This window comes from Crinia signifera, chromosome 4, assembly GCF_055691185.1.
Source record: "Crinia signifera chromosome 4, ASM5569118v1, whole genome shotgun sequence".
NCBI lineage: Eukaryota > Metazoa > Chordata > Amphibia > Anura > Myobatrachidae > Crinia > Crinia signifera.
In genome coordinates, this window is record NC_139220.1 from 142,811,471 (window position 1) to 142,830,878 (window position 19,408).

At 45.3% G+C, this 19,408-nt stretch overlaps 1 protein-coding gene across 2 annotated transcripts in view; it reads left to right on the forward strand.

Moving 5' to 3' along the window:
- SLC38A4 (solute carrier family 38 member 4) overlaps positions 1 to 19,408 on the forward strand; it is an 82,088-nt gene that overhangs the window by 58,137 nt on the left and 4,543 nt on the right. For both annotated transcript variants that reach the window (XM_083182644.1, XM_083182643.1), the window contains exon 13: positions 11,174 to 11,298. In XM_083182644.1, the coding sequence (XP_083038770.1) occupies positions 11,174 to 11,298 (125 nt within the window). The remainder of the gene's footprint in view (positions 1 to 11,173; positions 11,299 to 19,408) is intronic.

Consider the following 19,408-nt stretch of genomic DNA (forward strand, 5'->3'; position numbering starts at 1 on the left):
GTCAGGTGCTGTCAGCTGCTCACCCACGGCACCCGCGTCACTGCCTAATGTCCATGGGAACACCCATGAAATGCTGGACGTTCCCATGGGCGCAGCCCGTCACCGCTACCCTCCGCCCACCCTGCTGGGTGTGAACGAGATGGTGAACTAGCGGTTTGCCATGCCCGCTCGCACCCAGCATATGCACATGTGCAGAAGTAAAACATCGCTTAACTGTCTTGTTGCAATAATGTTTTATGTATTTTTGTGATCAAGTCCGTTAGACACTATGGGCTATATTTACTTAAGTGCGGGTTCTTAGAAGTAAAGATGTTGTCTATATCAACCTGGTGCTAGATAAAAAAGTAGAATTTGATTTGTTGCTATGGGCAACATCAGTTCCTCCATCACCCTACTTCTTCCCTAACACTGCAGCCCAGTCCTGTCCACCAGCACCCTGCTCCTTCCCTCATACTTCAGCCCCATGCTTTACTTCATCATCATTCTGTTGTAGAGTATATAGTGGTGCTTGTGGGGTTGGTTTATTTTGGTACAGGAACTGAAAGGCAGTGGTGTAACTAGATACATTTGGGCTCCATAGCAAAAGTTTGTAAGGGCCCCTATTTATCACATGTGCTGAAAAATGTATACAGAACATGATACTTTGACAGGCAAAGTAGGCCCCTCTCAGCTCTGGGCCCCATAGAAGTTGCACCCCCGGCACCTATGGTAGTTACACCCTTGCTGAAAGGGTTAACTTGCAGATATGAAGTATATAGCAGGCAGGTGTACAACAGGTGTATTGGTGGAGGTACTTTAGGTTTAGTGCTGCGGCTTATATACAGGGCTGCTGGCGGCGGTGATTGACAGCTCCCCCACCAGGTAGAAGTGCCTGGGCTCAGGACACTCTGCACAGCAATGATGGCGCCGTCCTGTCAGGTTACTAGTGTGGGCAGCTCCTTCTCTGGCACACAGCGCTAGACACACACAAAAGGGCACGCCGACAGATTAAAAGGCACAAAGCCAATGGGGACAGGTCGCACGGGAAACGAGGCTGCCCACTAGCAGGGACTGGAAATGCAGAGGGACAAATAAGCCTACGGGGCTGATGCTGCTACTGCTGCTTTCCCGGGGACAGGTGCCGAGCGCACCATTCTGACACCTTCTACTTCTCTTACACTCCTTCTTCCCTAACTCTCCTGCATCATGCTCACCTTCATCACCCTGCTCCATCCCACCAACTACAGCCTCTCCTCCATCACCCTTCTCTTTCCCTCACACACTGGCCCCATTTTCTCCTCCATCACCCACCTTTCTTCCCTCACAATAAAATACAATCCTTTAGAGCATCATTCTGTGCCTTTGATTACACCCCCAACTCCATTACCTTTGTCCTTTCATCACACTCCAGCCCCATCCTCTACTCCCTCATCCTGCTCCTCCCCTCATACTCTGGCCCCAATCTCTCCTCCATAACACTCCAGTCCCATCCCTTCCTTAATCATTCTGTTCCTAGACTTGCAATCTGGCATCATCCTCTCCTCTATCACTCTGCTTCTTCATTTATACTCTAGCCCTACCCTCTCCTCCATCACCTTGCGAATTCCATCACACTCCTGCACCTCCTCTCCTCCATCATCCTTCTAATTCATTAACACATCAGCACCACCTTTCCTCTCCATCACCTTTCTTACTTTACAATTGAGGATCTGTCTTAGGGGTACATTTACTAAAGCTTCTAAAAGTTAAAGGTGCCCATAACAACCAAAAAAATCAGATTTTGTCTATCATTTTCTAGGATGCAATAGAGAAATCATAGACAAAATCTGAGGTTGTTCTGAGCAACTTAACCTCTTTTCATTTTTAGAAGCTTTAGTAAATTTACACCTTAGAGAGTGAGTGTTTATGCCAGATATATCAAGCTTCAAAAATATTCGAGAGTGATAAATGACCAACCAATCAGATCCTACCTGTTATTTTTCAAACCCAGGCTGTAGAATGACAGTTCGGAGACGATTGACTGGCTGTTTATCAGTCTTCATATTATCACTTTTTGAAACCTGATACATCTGGCCCTTAGTGTTGTAGCTGCTCCTCCCCACATGCCTCTACATCCTCTGCCCCTGCAGCCTGCGCGAACAGTGTTTTTGTAGCACACTAAGGACCTGATTTAGAGTGGATCACTAATCTGCAAAGTTGCAGATGACTGCGAGTAGATATCTGCTGCCAAGACAGAAAGAAAACCTGGGGGTTATTCTGGTTGTTTTGCAAAAGTCCTTCTTTAATGGACAAAACCATGTGCACTGCAGTTGGGGTTGATGTGTAACATGTGCAGAGAGAGTTACATTTGCAAACCAAACAGAATAACCCCCATAATGTTCCTTCTGGTGTACCGATGAGAGTGTGCCATTGAGAGAAAGTGGCAACTGGCTAGTTAGTGTTGGAAACTACTATTAGCATTTATTGTACCACAAACAATGCCGCTATGGCATACATGCCTACTTTCATTGACCAACTTCAATGGCTCAGCAATCTCCTACTGGCCCTACCTGCTGCTGTTTAAAGCAGTAATTTGTGGCATTTTACAATGGTGGCAGAGCTACCCTGGATTGTTGACCAGTCCCCTACTGATAAAAGCTGCCATTTCCAGCAACTTACAGTGGGCGATAGGGTTAGAATTATGGATTAAATGACAATTGGTACCAAGACTCCCTTTGTAGGCTGTAAGTGCTTTCCCTCCATTCTGGACTCTTCCAGACATTCCAGGAAAGTTAGAAGAACAGTATTTTCACTGAGATGCGCCCAAAAATTTGACGTAAAACCAACTACCAAAAAGTATTCCTCTTATAGGTGAATATAGGGTGGGTTGGTGGTGCTCCCCAGTAACAACATATGACAAACAGTAGAAAAAAGAAGACTCTTTTGGGGGGCCACTGCTTAAATAGTTGGAACAGTATTTAGGATAGTCAAACTTGGAGAAGGTATGCAATTACAATCCAGGCGGTCGGAATCCCGGCGTTCAAAATCCTGACGCCGGAATCCCGATTTATCGGCAGCAGCACTCCAAATCTCTGGCAATATGGTCGCTCAGTGACCATATTCCCAGCGATTTCAGCCAATATCGCCCCCGTGTGTGCGCACCTTAAATCATAGGCTGCAATGGCTAATGCTATTTTAGGATTGCATTAGCTACTAAGACAAGCTTTGTGTTCTGGAGCTTGGTAAATTTGACATTTTAGCAGTCCCTATGGAAATCCAAGGGTGGTTTATGTGGTCAAAACAGGGAAAATCATACCTCACATGCATTCAGGGAATTCTTAATATTTGCCCCCCAAATCTTGTGACATCGGAAGATATCACTCAAATATTTTCTAACTTCGCAAAGTCCATAATCTAACCCAGTGGTTCCCAACCCTGGTCCTCAAGTACCCCCAACAGTTCACGTTTTCCAGGTCACCTGACAGGTGCACTCATTATTCACTGACACATTTTAAAAGATCACAGATGGAGCTAATTATATCACCTGTGATTCTGTGAGGAGACCTGCAAAACGTGAACTGTTGGAGGTACTTGAGGACTGCGGTTGACAACCACTGATCTAAACTTCAAAATGACAAAGATTCAAAATCTTAAGTGTATAAGTGTATACTTATAGTGTTACATTCTATTGTGGGCAGAATGTAACGCCGCCCGAGGGGCAAAACCATGTTTTGTGTATGTGCAGAGGCATACAGAGGGTGCTTGAGCAGTATATCATACAGTAGAGGCCCATTACCCTTATTATCTTATCTCATCAATAGTCACAGCAATAATAACACACATTTTATGTATTTAGATATCTAAATTCTGTTAAATATCTTATAATATGTTGATTTTGGTATAAGTATTTTATCTACTATTTGAAATATATGTTTTCTGCAATAAGTCACCCATATGTTTTATTCCTTCAGAATTCTTACGCTAATAAAATAAAGACTCGGACACAAATAACTTGACTCGGAGACAATAAATAATGACTCAGACAACTGTGTAAATTGGAAAATTAAGGTCACAGCCAGAATTTATTTAAACGAATGGCTGGAAATTCAAGGATTAATCAAAAGTGGCCCAAGAAGCATGGCCCTCGGCAATCGCCTATGTATCAATGCAAAAAATGGGCGTGGCCATAGCCACGCCCTGCGTAACCTAACTGAGTAGCTCAAATCTTCCCTTAACTGGCAGAGCACTGGTCCCTCCCTAAGATGGTGACCTGGTCCTCCCCTAAGGTAGTGACCGACTCGCCTCTCTCCCAGGGAAAATGCTAGCCAATTTCTGTCACGCTAATCTCTTTCAACCGAGGAGCCATGCTCTCCGCCCTCCAACGCTCTTGCAAGGTCCTAAACCTTTGCACTTTTCCTTCGCCCTTCAATTTGCAAGGCCCTCAGCCCATGCAACTTCTCCTTTTCCTCCTCCTGCAAGGTCCTAAACCTTTGCACTTACACAACAAAATTTTCTTACTTCGGGTGGGTGGGTGGGAATCCAAAAATGGCAAGAGGGATAATTTACCTCAGCCAAGACTTATATAACCTTCCAGACTCCTCCCCCCTCTCTGTCACTACTGGCTAACCCACCTGACCTGCAACCAACCAGTACCTATGACTAAACCACCAATGACAACTGCTCTACTAATTCTTACTACAAAAACAGGGTGCTTATTTCATCTCAAGCTTAGGTAAGCTTTTGATTCTATTAAGTCACCCATATGTTTTATTCCTTCAGAATTCTTACGCTAATAAAATAAAGACTCGGACACAAATAACTTGACTCGGAGACAATAAATAATGACTCAGACAACTGTGTAAATTGGAAAATTAAGGTCACAGCCAGAATTTATTTAAACGAATGGCTGGAAATTCAAGGATTAATCAAAAGTGGCCCAAGAAGCATGGCCCTCGGCAATCGCCTATGTATCAATGCAAAAAATGGGCGTGGCCATAGCCACGCCCTGCGTAACCTAACTGAGTAGCTCAAATCTTCCCTTAACTGGCAGAGCACTGGTCCCTCCCTAAGATGGTGACCTGGTCCTCCCCTAAGGTAGTGACCGACTCGCCTCTCTCCCAGGGAAAATGCTAGCCAATTTCTGTCACGCTAATCTCTTTCAACCGAGGAGCCATGCTCTCCGCCAAAACGATGGCCGCCCCCGCAGGCCAGAGTCCGCCACCCAGCTAGAAATCCTCACATACCCAGCGCTCCCAACAAGGCTGTGACAAACAACTTCATCCCTTCCTTATTCAGATGCACTCCGTCTGCCCTGTAAAGCTCCTCCTTCTCATATCTGATTCCCGGATGCCTAATCACAAAACCTCCCATGCTCCAGATAAACTTGGACACTGCTGCATTTAGCTTCCTCCTCACCCTATCTAATGCAGCTCCTCCTTGTGTCCCTCTCCATACCCTCCTCGGAATCATCTCCGACCAATACAATCTCACTTCGGGCCATCTCTCTTTTATGCCCTGAAGATCAATCTTAATTGCTATAATTAATTCAACGCCTTTGCACGACCCTAAGTCGTTGCCACCTGCGTGAATAATCAACACATCTGGAGCACCCCACTTCTTCTCCGAAATCAATAATAAGTCCCATAATCTAAACCAGGAAAGACCTCTCACCCCAATCCACTTCACTCTACCAGCCCCTTTGGTCCTATTCTCATGCCTTCCTGCCCAATATATAAATGAGTGTCCTACAATCCACACCCTACCCACCACATCAGCCGAACCTAAAATAAAATTATATAAGATAACCATTAGAAACTTAAATTACTTAACGTATCTAAAGCAACTAGCCAAGGAAAGGTAAACTGAGTTGTTTAGGCTACCCAGATGGATGTGAACAACACAAAACCTCAGATTTTAAGAGGAAAAAAGTGAAACGCCATCCAATCCCCCTTTATAAAAGGCAGGCGGCTTATGGCCCTGGGTTACCTAAAAAACAAACTCGCCAGGAGCGCGCTCTCTATAGCTTATCCCCCCTTATGTACGCCTTGAAAGCTGACGATCTCCACCTACCCAGCCGCTTTATCGCCTCCTCTGAACTGCCCGCAACCGCTGCGCAAGTTGCTGCCCCAATTCTGAAGGAATGAGTACCATATTCCTCTTCTGGTATGCCCAAGGCCACTAAGCACTTACCAAACACACTAGAAAATTGAAATTTAGTTAATGGCGTACCATCCTTATGTACTAACCACTGAGCCCCCCCTTTTGGCCTAACCAAATTAAATTTGCTTGCCAACTCAACCGGACAGATCCCTTTATTCTCCTCTTCCTTCAAAGAAATCCAGCGCCCCCTACCCAGCTGATCCGTTTTTGATCTCTGAATCTTTATCAACACTAAATCGTTTTTAATCACCACATTCTCTTTCAAAACCCCAGACACCCCACACGATTTATTTCTTGCCACTAACTCTCCGATCCTAAATGCCCCAAAAAACGCCAGCCCAAATGCTAAACCAAACAAGGCTGATTCATACTCATCCACTGCCACCCCCGAAACTGCCGTGACTAAATCCTGCAGTAACCCTTGATCTATCGGCCTTCTCAAATCTCCCCCTGTCCTCTGTTCCTTGGCCCACCCCTTCAAAGCCTTAGCCAAAATGAATGACTTAGTAGGGTCTTTTTGACCCTTCAATTTAGCGAAATAAGCTATTCCCGCCAAAGCCCCAGACATTGCAGCCCTAGATCTACCTTCTTGGTGACAAGCCCAAACGAACTCTAACATGACTTCCTCCTGGCACTTACCCTCACCCCACCTTGCTGTAAAAACCGACCACTCGTTCCAAGCCGCCGAGTAACTTCTCAGCGTACTTGGGGCCAAAGCCTTCAGGGCTAAACTCTCGATGCCGGCTCGATGATCTGCCATAATTGAGAAGGACATGACACACCATCAATATCAGCTGTTGGCGCCAGCCTCCTGAACCTATCCCATTGGAACCTTGATAACGCATCCGCTATTTCATTCTTTACCCCCGGGACGTGCCTTGCAGAGAAAGTAATATTCTCCTGCAAGCAACGCAGAATAAGATGCCTAAGCAAACGCATTACCCTTGGACAATCCGACCTCTGATTGTTGACTGAGTGAACTACTCCCAAATTGTCACACCAAAAAACAATGTTCTTGTCCGCAATCTGCTTAGCCCATAGCTCCACTGCCACTATTATTGGGAAAAGCTCTAACAGCAACATACTAGCAGTAAATCCTCTCACCCTCCAATCCTCCGGCCACTCCTCCGCGCACCAGTGCCCCTTAAAATAAGCCCCGAAACCTATTGCCCCAGATGCATCCGTGAATAATTGCAGCTCGTCATTTGCCACCGCCTCCTGCCAAATCCTAACTCCATTAAAATCCCTCACGAAACATAACCAAACTTTTATATCTTCTTTTAACTCCGCCGAGATCCTAACTTGATGATGAGGTTTCTTAACCCCGGCCGTAGCCCTTTCCAATCTTCTACAAAAAACTTTGCCCATTGGAATCACCCTACAGGCAAAATTTAACAACCCCAGCAATGACTGCAACTGCTTTAAAGTGACCCTTTTCACCTTTAAGAACTCCTCCAACTGCCCCTTCAACCTCGACACCTTTTCCTCTGGAAGCCTGCAAATACCCACTACTGTATCTATCTCAATGCCCAAGTAAGATAGCTTACTAACCGGCCCCTCTGTCTTATCCTTTGCGATCGGCACCCCCAGCACCCAAAACAATGCACTGGTTGAAAACAGTAACTCACTACACACCTCACTATCCGCCGGACCTATTAACAAAAAGTCATCCAGGTAGTGGGTAACCCCTTGCTGCTTACAGCCCACCTTAATACACCACTGAAGGAAGCTGCTGAAACACTCAAAGAATGAGCATGAAACCGAACAACCCATCGGTAAACATCTGTCTATGTAAAACTCTCCTCCCAACTTAAAACCCATATATTTAAACGAATCCGGGTGCAAAGGCAAAATCCTAAAAGCTGATTCCACATCTACCTTAGCCATCAAGGCTCCCTTCCCAAAACCCTGCACCAAGCTTAACGCATGCTCAAACAATTCATAGCTTACACTACAAAATTCCTGATCTAACGCCTCATTCACCGAGCCCCCTTCTGGATAAGATAAATGCTGAATCAATCTATATTTCCCAGGCTCTCTCTTAGGCACCACCCCCAGCGGAGAAATACAAAGATCCTCTATTGGTGGTTCCCTGTAGGGTCCCACCATTCTGCCTAAGCTCACTTCACTCTGCACCTTTTTCCTAACCACCTCTGGAAAATCCCTAGCTGACTTCAGGTTCCTATTTGCCGATGCAATAACCCTATCTACAACTGGTAAACGAAAACCCTCTGAAAACCCTTGCAACAAAAAGGCTGCTTCCTCCCTAAGAGGATAGAGCCTCAACCACCTCTTTAACTCCTCAATCCTAACTGGCGACTCCGCCTTGCCTATTGCCAGGCCCAGTCTCTCCTCTCCCAGCTGCTTGCCCCCTTGGCTTTGTACACTCTCTTGCCTGGTGGGCCCCACTGCACTGCAAACACACGTGCCTGTATCTACACCCTGCTCCTTTTGAGCACTGCCCGTTGTTATACGCATAGCATTTTCCCCTCCCGGGCACACTGTACCCGGGCCTGTTAAGAAAAAACTGCCTTCGCCCCCCCCCTACTTCGCCCCCACTTGACCCCCTCATTTGTTGGGTAACTTCCAACCACACCTCCACGTCCTTAAATCCCAAACTAAAGACTCTCTCCCCATCCTGCTTTTTCCTAAAAAGCTCATCGTACTGCCTCCATGCATTAACCCTGCCTGTTGAATACATGTTATGTATTAGATGAAAATACTTAAACATATTCATATGCTCCGATGGCCTGGTCTCCGTGTAGCATGCTGCAAACACATAAGCCCCCGCCAGCCAGTTGGTATAAGACCTCCTAGCCTCCTCCGCTGCCGGGCCTTTTGCCTTGGCCTCATCCAATTCCTTCTTTGCTTCATGTGTTATAGCAAACATGTCCACGAAACGTCCCTTCCTGATTTTGTCCCTAATTTTTGACCTCACACCCCTTAATATGGCCGTATTAGAACAATGCACCGCGTCACCCGATGCATCCGGACCTACCCTGGCTGCGCTACTAGCCGCACTCCTTGAACCCCCTGCTCCCTTTTTCTTTCCCCTAATCTTTTGCGCAAAGTACTTCATCAGCTTGCGCGGCCTACCATCCGAGCTGGATGAATCAGATGAACTGTCTGAATGCGACCCTTCCGCTTGCTGCCGCACTGAGCGCGAGATCTCACCTGCTCCTGATGTTGACGGCCCTGCCTGCTCTTCAGCTCCAACCGACTGTCCCACGTCGCGCAGTGCGCCCACTGCGACTTGACTCGAAGACTCCAGGACTTCAGATACGCTCCCAGGCCCTGCTCCATCCGAAACCGCCTGCAAAGGAATACTAACAGGCACAGAGCTCATAACATTTTCCTCATCAGCAACCACTGCGATAACCTCCTCACTGCCACCCTGCGCCCCGACAGGCCCCCCTCCCTGCCCTACCTGCTGAAGCGCTGCAGTTACCCTGGGGGGTGTGGCCTCTGGCATGGGCGGGGGCGGTGGTGGGGGTGGCAATTGAAAATTACCTTGCTGCATTGATGTGATTACTCCCTGCTGCCCCATAACGCCATAAAAGCCACCTGGAGCCTGCCCAAATCCCTGATTTACTGGCCAAAACTGCTGGCCCATGTTACCAGGGACCGTGTTAATCCAAGCCTGACCCTGCGGTTGATAAAATGGCTGCTGCATGCTCCCCCACTGCGGCGCCACTGGCCACTGCCCTTGCACCCCCTGCTGCTGGGCTGCTGTGTTAAAGTATGGGGACCAACTCCTAAACTGAGCTGCCTGTGCCGCTGCTACATTGCTCCCTAGCTCACCCACTGCCTGCAATCCTGCCGGCTGCACTACCGACACCGGCCCCTGTACTAATACTGGAGCAGGTGGGGGCTGGGCGAAGCCCGGCAAAGGGGATGACCTAACCCTAACAATGGGTGAAAAAGCCCCTCTCCTTGACTGAGGTGACTGCCAATCGCACACCCTAAGATCCCGCTGCCTGCTGGCAGGGGACAAGTTACTTAACTGCCCCCGCTGGTGGGAGTCCCCAGCTCCTGAAGCTGTGGGACTGCCCCTTGCCTGGAAATATTCTGTGGACAAAATGTCCGCCTGAGACAGGTGGGCGGGGCTAGCCGCCGTCTCTGTACCTCCACTGTCCGACCCAGATCCCCCCCCTTGAATATTGGTAACCAGGGAAGGTGACCCCCTGCCCTGCGCCCCCCTAGCCAACCAAGCCTGCAGGCCGGAAGGCGAGGGGGACGGGCGCGGCGTGCCTACACCCGCGGCCGCCATTACAGGTACCTGTACCCCGGCAGAGCGCGCAGCCACCCGCCCCGCCGAACTACTTCGCCCGCGCGCCCTCCCTCTCACTCCCGCCAAGTTAGCTGGGGGAGCGGGGGCCAGGCGCGAACCCCCCGCCGCCGCCGCCGCTGACAAGCGCGCTCCCCTGGAGACCTGGGAGGACGCGGCGGCCTGCAACGGCCTAGCCGCTTCCACCAGCCGCCGGGGAGGGGGCGCATTGCGGCGAGGGCGAGACATACCACTACCTACAGAAAAACTTTTACCACACAAACCTTAAAAGAACCCGCAGGCGCAGCAAATGACTGCAGCAGCAGCCAGCCACTGAAGCCGTGGAAAGAGGACAGAAAATTAAAAGTTTAAAACGAGAAGAAAGCTTTGCACAAAGATATAGAATAAAGAATATGAAACTTAGAGCGAATAGAGATATAGAAAAATAGCAATTAAAGCGATACTTATCCTATCCAGACTCCAGAGGGACCGCAATCTCCAGGGAATCCAAAAATGGCAAGAGGGATAATTTACCTCAGCCAAGACTTATATAACCTTCCAGACTCCTCCCCCCTCTCTGTCACTACTGGCTAACCCACCTGACCTGCAACCAACCAGTACCTATGACTAAACCACCAATGACAACTGCTCTACTAATTCTTACTACAAAAACAGGGTGCTTATTTCATCTCAAGCTTAGGTAAGCTTTTGATTCTATTTATTGTTTTTTGATTTGGTATTTCTGTTTTTATAAATAAACTATCATGTTTCTATTTGCCATGCTTGCAGGCGAAGTGCAGGACGAATTACTTCACACTTACACAAAAGTGTACAGATTTGACACCCTTCTTCTCTGCGTCCGTTTGGCAGTACTTGTGGCAGTAACCTTAACAGTTCCAATTGTTTTATTCCCAGTAAGTACATACACCTGAAGCCATGAAATCTTAAATGTGTTGTCTATACTGTTAATTATAGTGTGAAAGTGATGGAATTAGAAAATGCTGTATGCTAATGAGCTGCCAGCTAGACTCATTTGTCTATATGTACACTGCAAAACTATAAAACAAAAAGCTTAGGAGGTCAGTTTACTTAAGTGCAATGCCTGCAATGTAGTGTGCACATTAGTCATAAAGGAGCCCATACACGGTCCGTTGTGTATGGCTCCGTTCTGTACTATGCGATGCACGCTCCCGCGCATCACATAGTACGGTACAAAAAGTATGTGCTGCACAAGCTTTTTGTACTAGCTATACATCGGATCGGATCGCAGTGCATGCACACTGCATGCACTAGGCATGCGATCCGATCCGTGCTGTTTAAGCACACAACGGATCCGATTAACGGACCGTGTATGGGGGGCATTAGACCGCACTCTCATCCCGGGTTATTGCCGGGTCATTATGTAACCAACCAGGGTCGAGGTTTGGTGTGAAAGGAGTATGGATCATTAGGTCACCAGCATTATGGTCGACAAGCATTAGGTCGACACCATTAGGTCGACATGCATTTAGGTCAACATGAGTTAAGGTTGACATGCAGGAAGGTCGACATGCTGGAAGGACGACATAACTTTAGGTCGATGGGGTCATTAGGTCAACATGGGTAAGGTCGACAGGGTCATTAGGTCAACATGGGTAAGGACGACATTGAAAAAGGTGACATGTTTTTTTTTTTTTTTACCGGAATGTCAACACAATCAACATTCGGGTACGTTGCCTAGCTGCACTCGGCACACTATTTTATTCGCCCACCACTCCATAGTGGATGGTAGGGCATGAAATACCGCCTGTCGGCACATGTTGCGTCGACATGGACACCGAAATGTACCACCGTGTCCCCTCGGGTGGCTCGCTAGCTCGGCACACTATTTTATTCTCCCACTATGCCCTAGTGGATGGTAGGGCATGAAATACTGCCTGTCGGAACATTTTGGCTCAAAAAAACCATGTCGACCTAATGACCCTGTCGACCTAACCCATGTCGACCTTAAGTCATGTCGACCTTCCTGCATGTTGACTTAAAGTCATGTCAACCTAATGGTGTTGACCTAATGCTTGTCTACCGTCATGCTGGTGACCCAATGACCGTATCCTGTGTGAAAGCGCCACCCAAGCAACCAGGATTGGTGACGACCAGGCATAAACATGGCTCTGACCCAGGTTAAGGTGCAGTGTGAACGGGTAACCAGGGTCGAGCGACCTAGGTCCAGTTCACACTATGGAGGATGCAGCACTGCCAGCTCCAAGCCCTGCTCCACCCCCACCCCCTAATGATGCACCACTACTCCCACCCCTGTATGACGTCAGCAACCCGACAATAAGCCAGGTTGGATGGGGAGCTTACACTCTGCAAATGGTGGTTTGCTCCTGAGACAGACTCGTGTCCTAATCCCAGTTATGACCCAACATTTGCGGTCTAAAAGGGGTATTACACATATGGTAGCCCTGATATTGCACAACTTATTATGCATCCCTATGGGGTTGCAGACAAAATGAGCTATTTATGTGCTAAATTGGGATGATATAGAGGTGAGAATATGTCTTATATAGAGGTTAGGAAGTTTCCTGCTGTCAATGTTGTCCCTAATTGGATTGAGCCCTTTATATGTTAATGGTACAGTATACAATATTTTACTCAAAACTAAAGTTCCATACTTTGTACATGTGCAGAAAGCTGCAGCATTCTACATGTCCCTGACTGACTGTAGCGCCCTCTGCTGTCTTGTTGGTTATTTTGCTTTCTTGTCTTCAGCCTGTATGAAGCACAGTAATTCTCCTAGCAATAGCTTTTGCTGAAGGCTTCTGCTTTGAAGATTTGAGGCAGCTGTTAGCTTGTTATGGCAGTATTGCCTTTCATGTACTATAAATATAATCTGGTTGCCACAAAATGTTAAAAGTGTTGAACAGAAACACAGCGTCGCCGTGTCTCGTTTCCCCAGTTCTGCAATAAAAATCATATATTGGAAAAAGGTGTATTTCTCATGTTAGCAATTGGCTGACTGCATAGATTTCAATTTGGTTTTGAGACATTACTCAAAATAAAATCTGAAATTTCACATACAGTATTTATATGCACACATATGAAGTGATAAAATTGTTACGCTTTCAATATTTGCATGGAAATGACTTGGCCTTGAGAAGTAATCTCTTGATACAGTTTCACTTCATATATACAGTAGGTAATAATGATAATTTGTTCTGTCGTTTTCCGCCATTTTCCTGTCCATAGAATAGGTGTAAGCCCGGAACACAAAAACCAGCAGAGTGACATTCACCAATCAGCTGGTGGCAGTGAGGCAGGCAGAGAATGCTACCCAGCCACTGTGATTGTATTATAACTAGAGGCAGCTCCTACCTGTGTGTAAGAGGGGGGCTGTTGCCAGTCTCTGCTGCCCAAAGTCCCTGTACAACCTGCACCTCGTGGACTGCATCTGCCTTCACTAAGGCTGAGCAGAGTGGCGGATTTTTAGGGGGGGGGGGGGGCTGAAATCCTGCTATCTATAGGTAAAATCCACCGCTGAGTATAACACAGTTGTATGGTAGAGGATCATAGACACATATATCTTGATAGCAGATAAGAACCACTTATATCATCTTGTCTGCCCCTTTATGGGGCCTACACAAGGGGCGATTTCAGCCCATTGTCTAAGTGATCTGACTAGATTGCTTAGAAAATTACCCCACATCGCTCCAGGTGTTGCTGTTGCCAGGATGATGAATATCCTGCATGCTCGCTAAATCTAGTCAGGTCACCAGTCAGGGCCAGTGTTCTTACCGGAGAACACTGGCCCTGAGAGATCGCTCAGCACACATTACTGACACGTCACTGTGTACTGAGTGATCTTGCTGAGCTATCAATTCAGCATTGCGCAGATCGCTTATCACAGTCGCCCTGTGTGTAGGTCTACCAGCCACCAGAAATGTCCAGGCAGAGGATGATTGCAGACTGCAGGTGGTCCACAATACCCCAAATTATAGCCACCCACGTGTGTGTGTGTGTGTGTGTGTGTGCGTGTGCGCACACAGTGGTGGAACTTGTGGGTGCAAAAATACAATTTGGGCCCCCCTACTCCACTCCAACCAAGATTGACAATATGACACACAGCAGTGGGTGGCAGTAGTGGGCCCCTTAGTCCTCAGGGGCCCCAGTGCAATGCACCTGCCGCACCAATGGTAGTTCCGCCTGTGTGTGTGTGTGTGTGTGTGTGTGTATATTTACAATGTTACTTCTTTCAATGTTTCCAGCAATGATAATTTAACATTAATTTATACACTAACCAGGGATTGCTGTAAAACGGGACCTACAGTATGGAAAGAAAACGTGCTATTTGGGAATCCATCTAGGGAGCTGTTAACCTCAATTTCTTAAATATCTAGTGGCTACAGTAGAGCATTTCACCTGTCACTCTATATAAATATCGTCAGCAATTGTTGGACTGACAGTGATTCTGAAGAATGTAGAACGGCCTCTAGACATATTCACAGAAATATTTATCACGTCCACATTATTAGCCCGTGCCTTATCTGTGGATCCATGCACTGCTATTGATTATTTATCTCATTCTCACAAATCAGTTAGAAGAACCATTTAGGAATCAAATGCAACATATAACTATACTGTACCAAATGATACACTGAACATTGAACTTTTTTTTGACTGTGTTCCGCATGTACAATCAGGCCTGTGTAGGCTGCCTGGGGCTTGCATTGAGAATCTCTGAGCTCGAGTCTGACACTGAATATATCCATCTCACCAGGGTAATAAATAACGCAGTCATACAGAAATACCTGAGAAGGGAAAAAATGTGTTTTAGATTCTTCGGAAAACCATATCTTACTGGCCACAGGCCACAAGATACAAAAAACGAATATATACAAAGAATAATTGGATTGTTTTGTTAGATGGATATACCTAGATATTCGTAGGCCCCATAGCAAAAGTTTGTAAGGGCCCCTTATTTAGCAACTGATGGTGATAAATGTATGTAAACCATATTACTTACACAGTAAAGATGGACCCCCTTCAGCTCTGGGCCCCATAGCAGCTGCACCCCTTGCACCTATGGTAGATACGCCCTTGCCGACTTGTAATAGTTGTATAATATAAATATGTTTAATTATTTTATGTGATTTGCATCTTTCAAAAAATAAATATATAGTGACTTGTGGACATATTCATTTAGGTAGAGTGCCAGATACAGGAGAAACACTAAAGGTGCCCATACACTGTACAATATTTCGGTGCGTTTTGAACTAGATCACATCACATGCGATTTGCGTGCGATGCGATCCGAAGCTAAAAGCATGAGATGCACAGACTTTATATGATGTGCGATGGGATGCCCGCGGGAGGGTGCATTGCATCGCACGGCACCCTTGGACCGTGTATGGGCACCTTTAATGTTTCTCCTGTACACAAAACAGTGGTAGAGACTGGACCTGTGAAAAATCATAATTGACCCATTGGATTCCTAAAGCATGAAATGTTGCACTCTGAAAAGTGTCATTGATTTCAGATCTAGCCATTCTATGTTGTGTTTAGAACTGTCCAGCCATATTATACATATATTTAATTGTTAAGCTCCATACTAAACAAAAGTAGTGGTTCAATGTCCAGAGCCCACACCAGTTAGGATATCTGCGCCACCACGATTCTCTGCATTGCTTCATTTGTCTGAAAGAGAGGTCTGAGGGTCTAATTCAGGTTGGATTGCAAAGGCAAACTCCTTCTTTAATGGACAAAACCATGTGCACTGCAGGTGGGGCAGATGTAACATGCATAGAAAGTTATATTCCGGTGGGGTGTGTTGAAATCTATATTGCAGTGTAAAAATAAAGCAGCCAGAATTTACTCTGCACAGAAACATAATAATTCACTGAAATGTAACTCTCTCTGCACATGTTACATCTGCCCCACCTGCAGTGCACATGGTTTTGTCCATTAAAGAAGGAGTTTGCTTTTGCAAACCAACCAGAATCATTCCTTAAGTTTCTGTGCTGAAAGCGGAGATTTTTAAAGACTTCTTTAAAGTCTTTTGCATAAAGCTGTTTGCTAATTTCTGAGTGACACATTGTAGTGCAAGTTTAAATAAAATCAAACAGAAAGAATTGCTGTGACAAACAGGAAACAGGTGGTCACTCACTTTCACCTCTTGTTAATAACCCAACGTATAGGTGGCGGAACTAGCATTTGTGATAGCGATTTATGATCATGTTATTTTAGCTAAATATTAGCCTGCGCTCAATCCTTTTAATCATAGTGGCGGCTTTATGACCAGTAATGACCAGCTTATAGCAATATATCATTTATTTTATAGTCTTGTTATTTCACGATAAATACTTTGGTATATTTAAAGTTTAAACCTTATAAATTAATTTCACATTTTACACATGTGTGTGTGTGTGTGTCTCATATGCATAGTTTACAACTTTCTACGGTATCAGTAAATAAAACTTGTGTATCTCTAAACTTGTGCACAAATCAATCCTTATGTCAGTGGTTCCCAAACTGTGTGCTAGGGATGACCATTGATGACTAGAAAACATCGATGGTTTATGGCCGATGTCAAATAGTTTTTTCATCGATGGGGGAAAACCAGATGGTTTCCCACCATCGATGTCAAGCTTAAACGAATAGTTTCATTTTTGCTTTTTCCCTACAGTGCCGGGACACGGAGCATAGCTTCACACCCCCCCCCCCCCCCCCCCCCCAACACCTGCAAAGCACTGCCCCCACATTTTCACTGGCCCATAGGCCACTCAATCAGAGAAAATGGATGACCATCGATATGCAAAATCATCAATGATCATTCATACACTATCGATGGCCAGTTGCACCCTGGGTTGTCTTGGGACACTTGAGGAGGTGCCTTGGGTTAATGATTCAGGACAAGTTCTAATTATTTATGGTCGGTGTACTAGGCAAAGCCAGTGCTATTGGCTGCAAATCATAACATATGTGGATGCAGAATATGCAATATACCTACCACCCTAAATTCCCAGCATAGAAGGCTAAAAAAAGAGAACAGAAAGTCTTAGTTTCCTAATAAAAAAAATGCTTATATAATTTTAAACAATATATATAAAAACATTGCTTCTAGAAAACTGTATGGCACATATCCATATTAATATAGGAGTAGGACAAACTCCACTAAACCAGTTAATCCAGTTCCATTAATAAAAAATACACTACACCTATTACTACAGATTATTTGTATAATTCAGGTTAATTATTATAGCAACAGCTTCCTCTCCACACCCAGAACATTCTGCCAGAGTAATGTAATCTGCTAGTAACCACTTCTGAACTTTCACCTACTTTCCTTCAGCTGATGTGTGCCTTACATTTTGTCTGGTAGATCCATCACAGCCCAGCAGTACAGTAGTTGTGTAAATGTGGAGAAGAATGTTCAGCGTGCCTGTAGAATACACAGCTAAGCTTTGTTGTGAATACTTTATATATATATATATATATATATATATATATATATATATATATATATATATATATATATATATATATATATATATATATATATATATATATATATATATATATATATATGTGTGTGTGTGGTGGATAAATTCCTTTAGCTGACTTCCCCACATGCAGGGGAAATAGGAAGCCGGAATCTTCATTACATTATCAGACGTAGTTTCAGTAATCAATACAGTCACAAATTACCTAAAGTAATCTGTTTTGATATTGGTGTAAATTAGTTGCTTTTGCTAATTTTAACTATCTTTTAGACTTTTCTGTATTATAATATAACCTTATTTAGTTTAGTAGCATTTTTTTTTTTTAGAAACAGTTGTTACAGTACTGTATATACTATTTACAAGTAGGTTTATCTTTCCCCTAAGGGGCCCATACACTTACACAATATGGCTTTCGAAAAGTGATAAAATGGAGAGTGATAATCAACTAGCCAATCAGCTCCCACCTGTCAATTTTCTAACCCAGTCTGTAACATGGAAGCTGTTGAAAATGATAGCTTCAGGCATACCTCCCAACTTTTCATGTGAAGACCGCGCGAGCGCCCGAAAAGGGGGCATGGCGTATGCAAATGAGGGCGCGGCTTATGCTAATTAGCCGCAACCTCATTTTCATACGAGAATAGACGCTGTGCGCATGCGCACAGCGTCTATTCTACTACATTGGGGGGTCTCCCAACTGCCACCCCCCCGCAGCGGGACAATGCCTGCCGCGGGTGGGACGTCGGGACAGGACCCGAAAATCGGGACTGTCCCGACGGAATCGTGACAGTTGGGAGGTATGTTCAGGTATAGGGAAAGTTAAGGTGCCCATACACTAGTAAGATTTATCTTCAGATCTGGCTGGTTGGAACAAAAGCATGGTTATGGATGAGTGACAGTTTGTCAGTTTTCCAGCATTTCCAAGGAAATAGTCAACTGTCATTTGCGCTCATCCATAACCATGTTTTTGTTAAAACCAGACAGATCTGAAGATAAATCTGCGTGTGTATGGCCACCTTAAGTGCCAGTTACCCTTAATACTTTACCCTAAATGGTATAGACAGGGGCGCCACTGTCATGTAGCACTTATGTGTGCTGACACCACTTCTCCCACATAGGAATGCAAAGATATGTGCTACTGTACATGACAGTGATACCCCTGTCTATATCATGCAGGGTAAGGTATGAATGGTAATGTGTCCTAATGTGTAGAAGCTTCTACACATTAGGTCACATCTCTAATGTCCATTCTTAGTGTTTGGTCCATAGAATTTTGGTTATCCAATGGTACTCTGCAATAGGACCACTAATATTGTTTTAAGCCATTCACCCACATACAAGGCCTATTAAAACCCTTTTTATCAGTGAAACTATCAAAATCAGCTAATATTGATTAAAGGATTGTTGAAAACCAAACATTGAAATACTTACATTTTCTGCGAAGCACCTTCTTTGTAATTCTTTACATGCTTGAAAGACCCCTGATGAAGTTTCATGTAGGCAAAACACGTTGGAATCTTCTCTACATTGACTCAATTTCATCCATGTC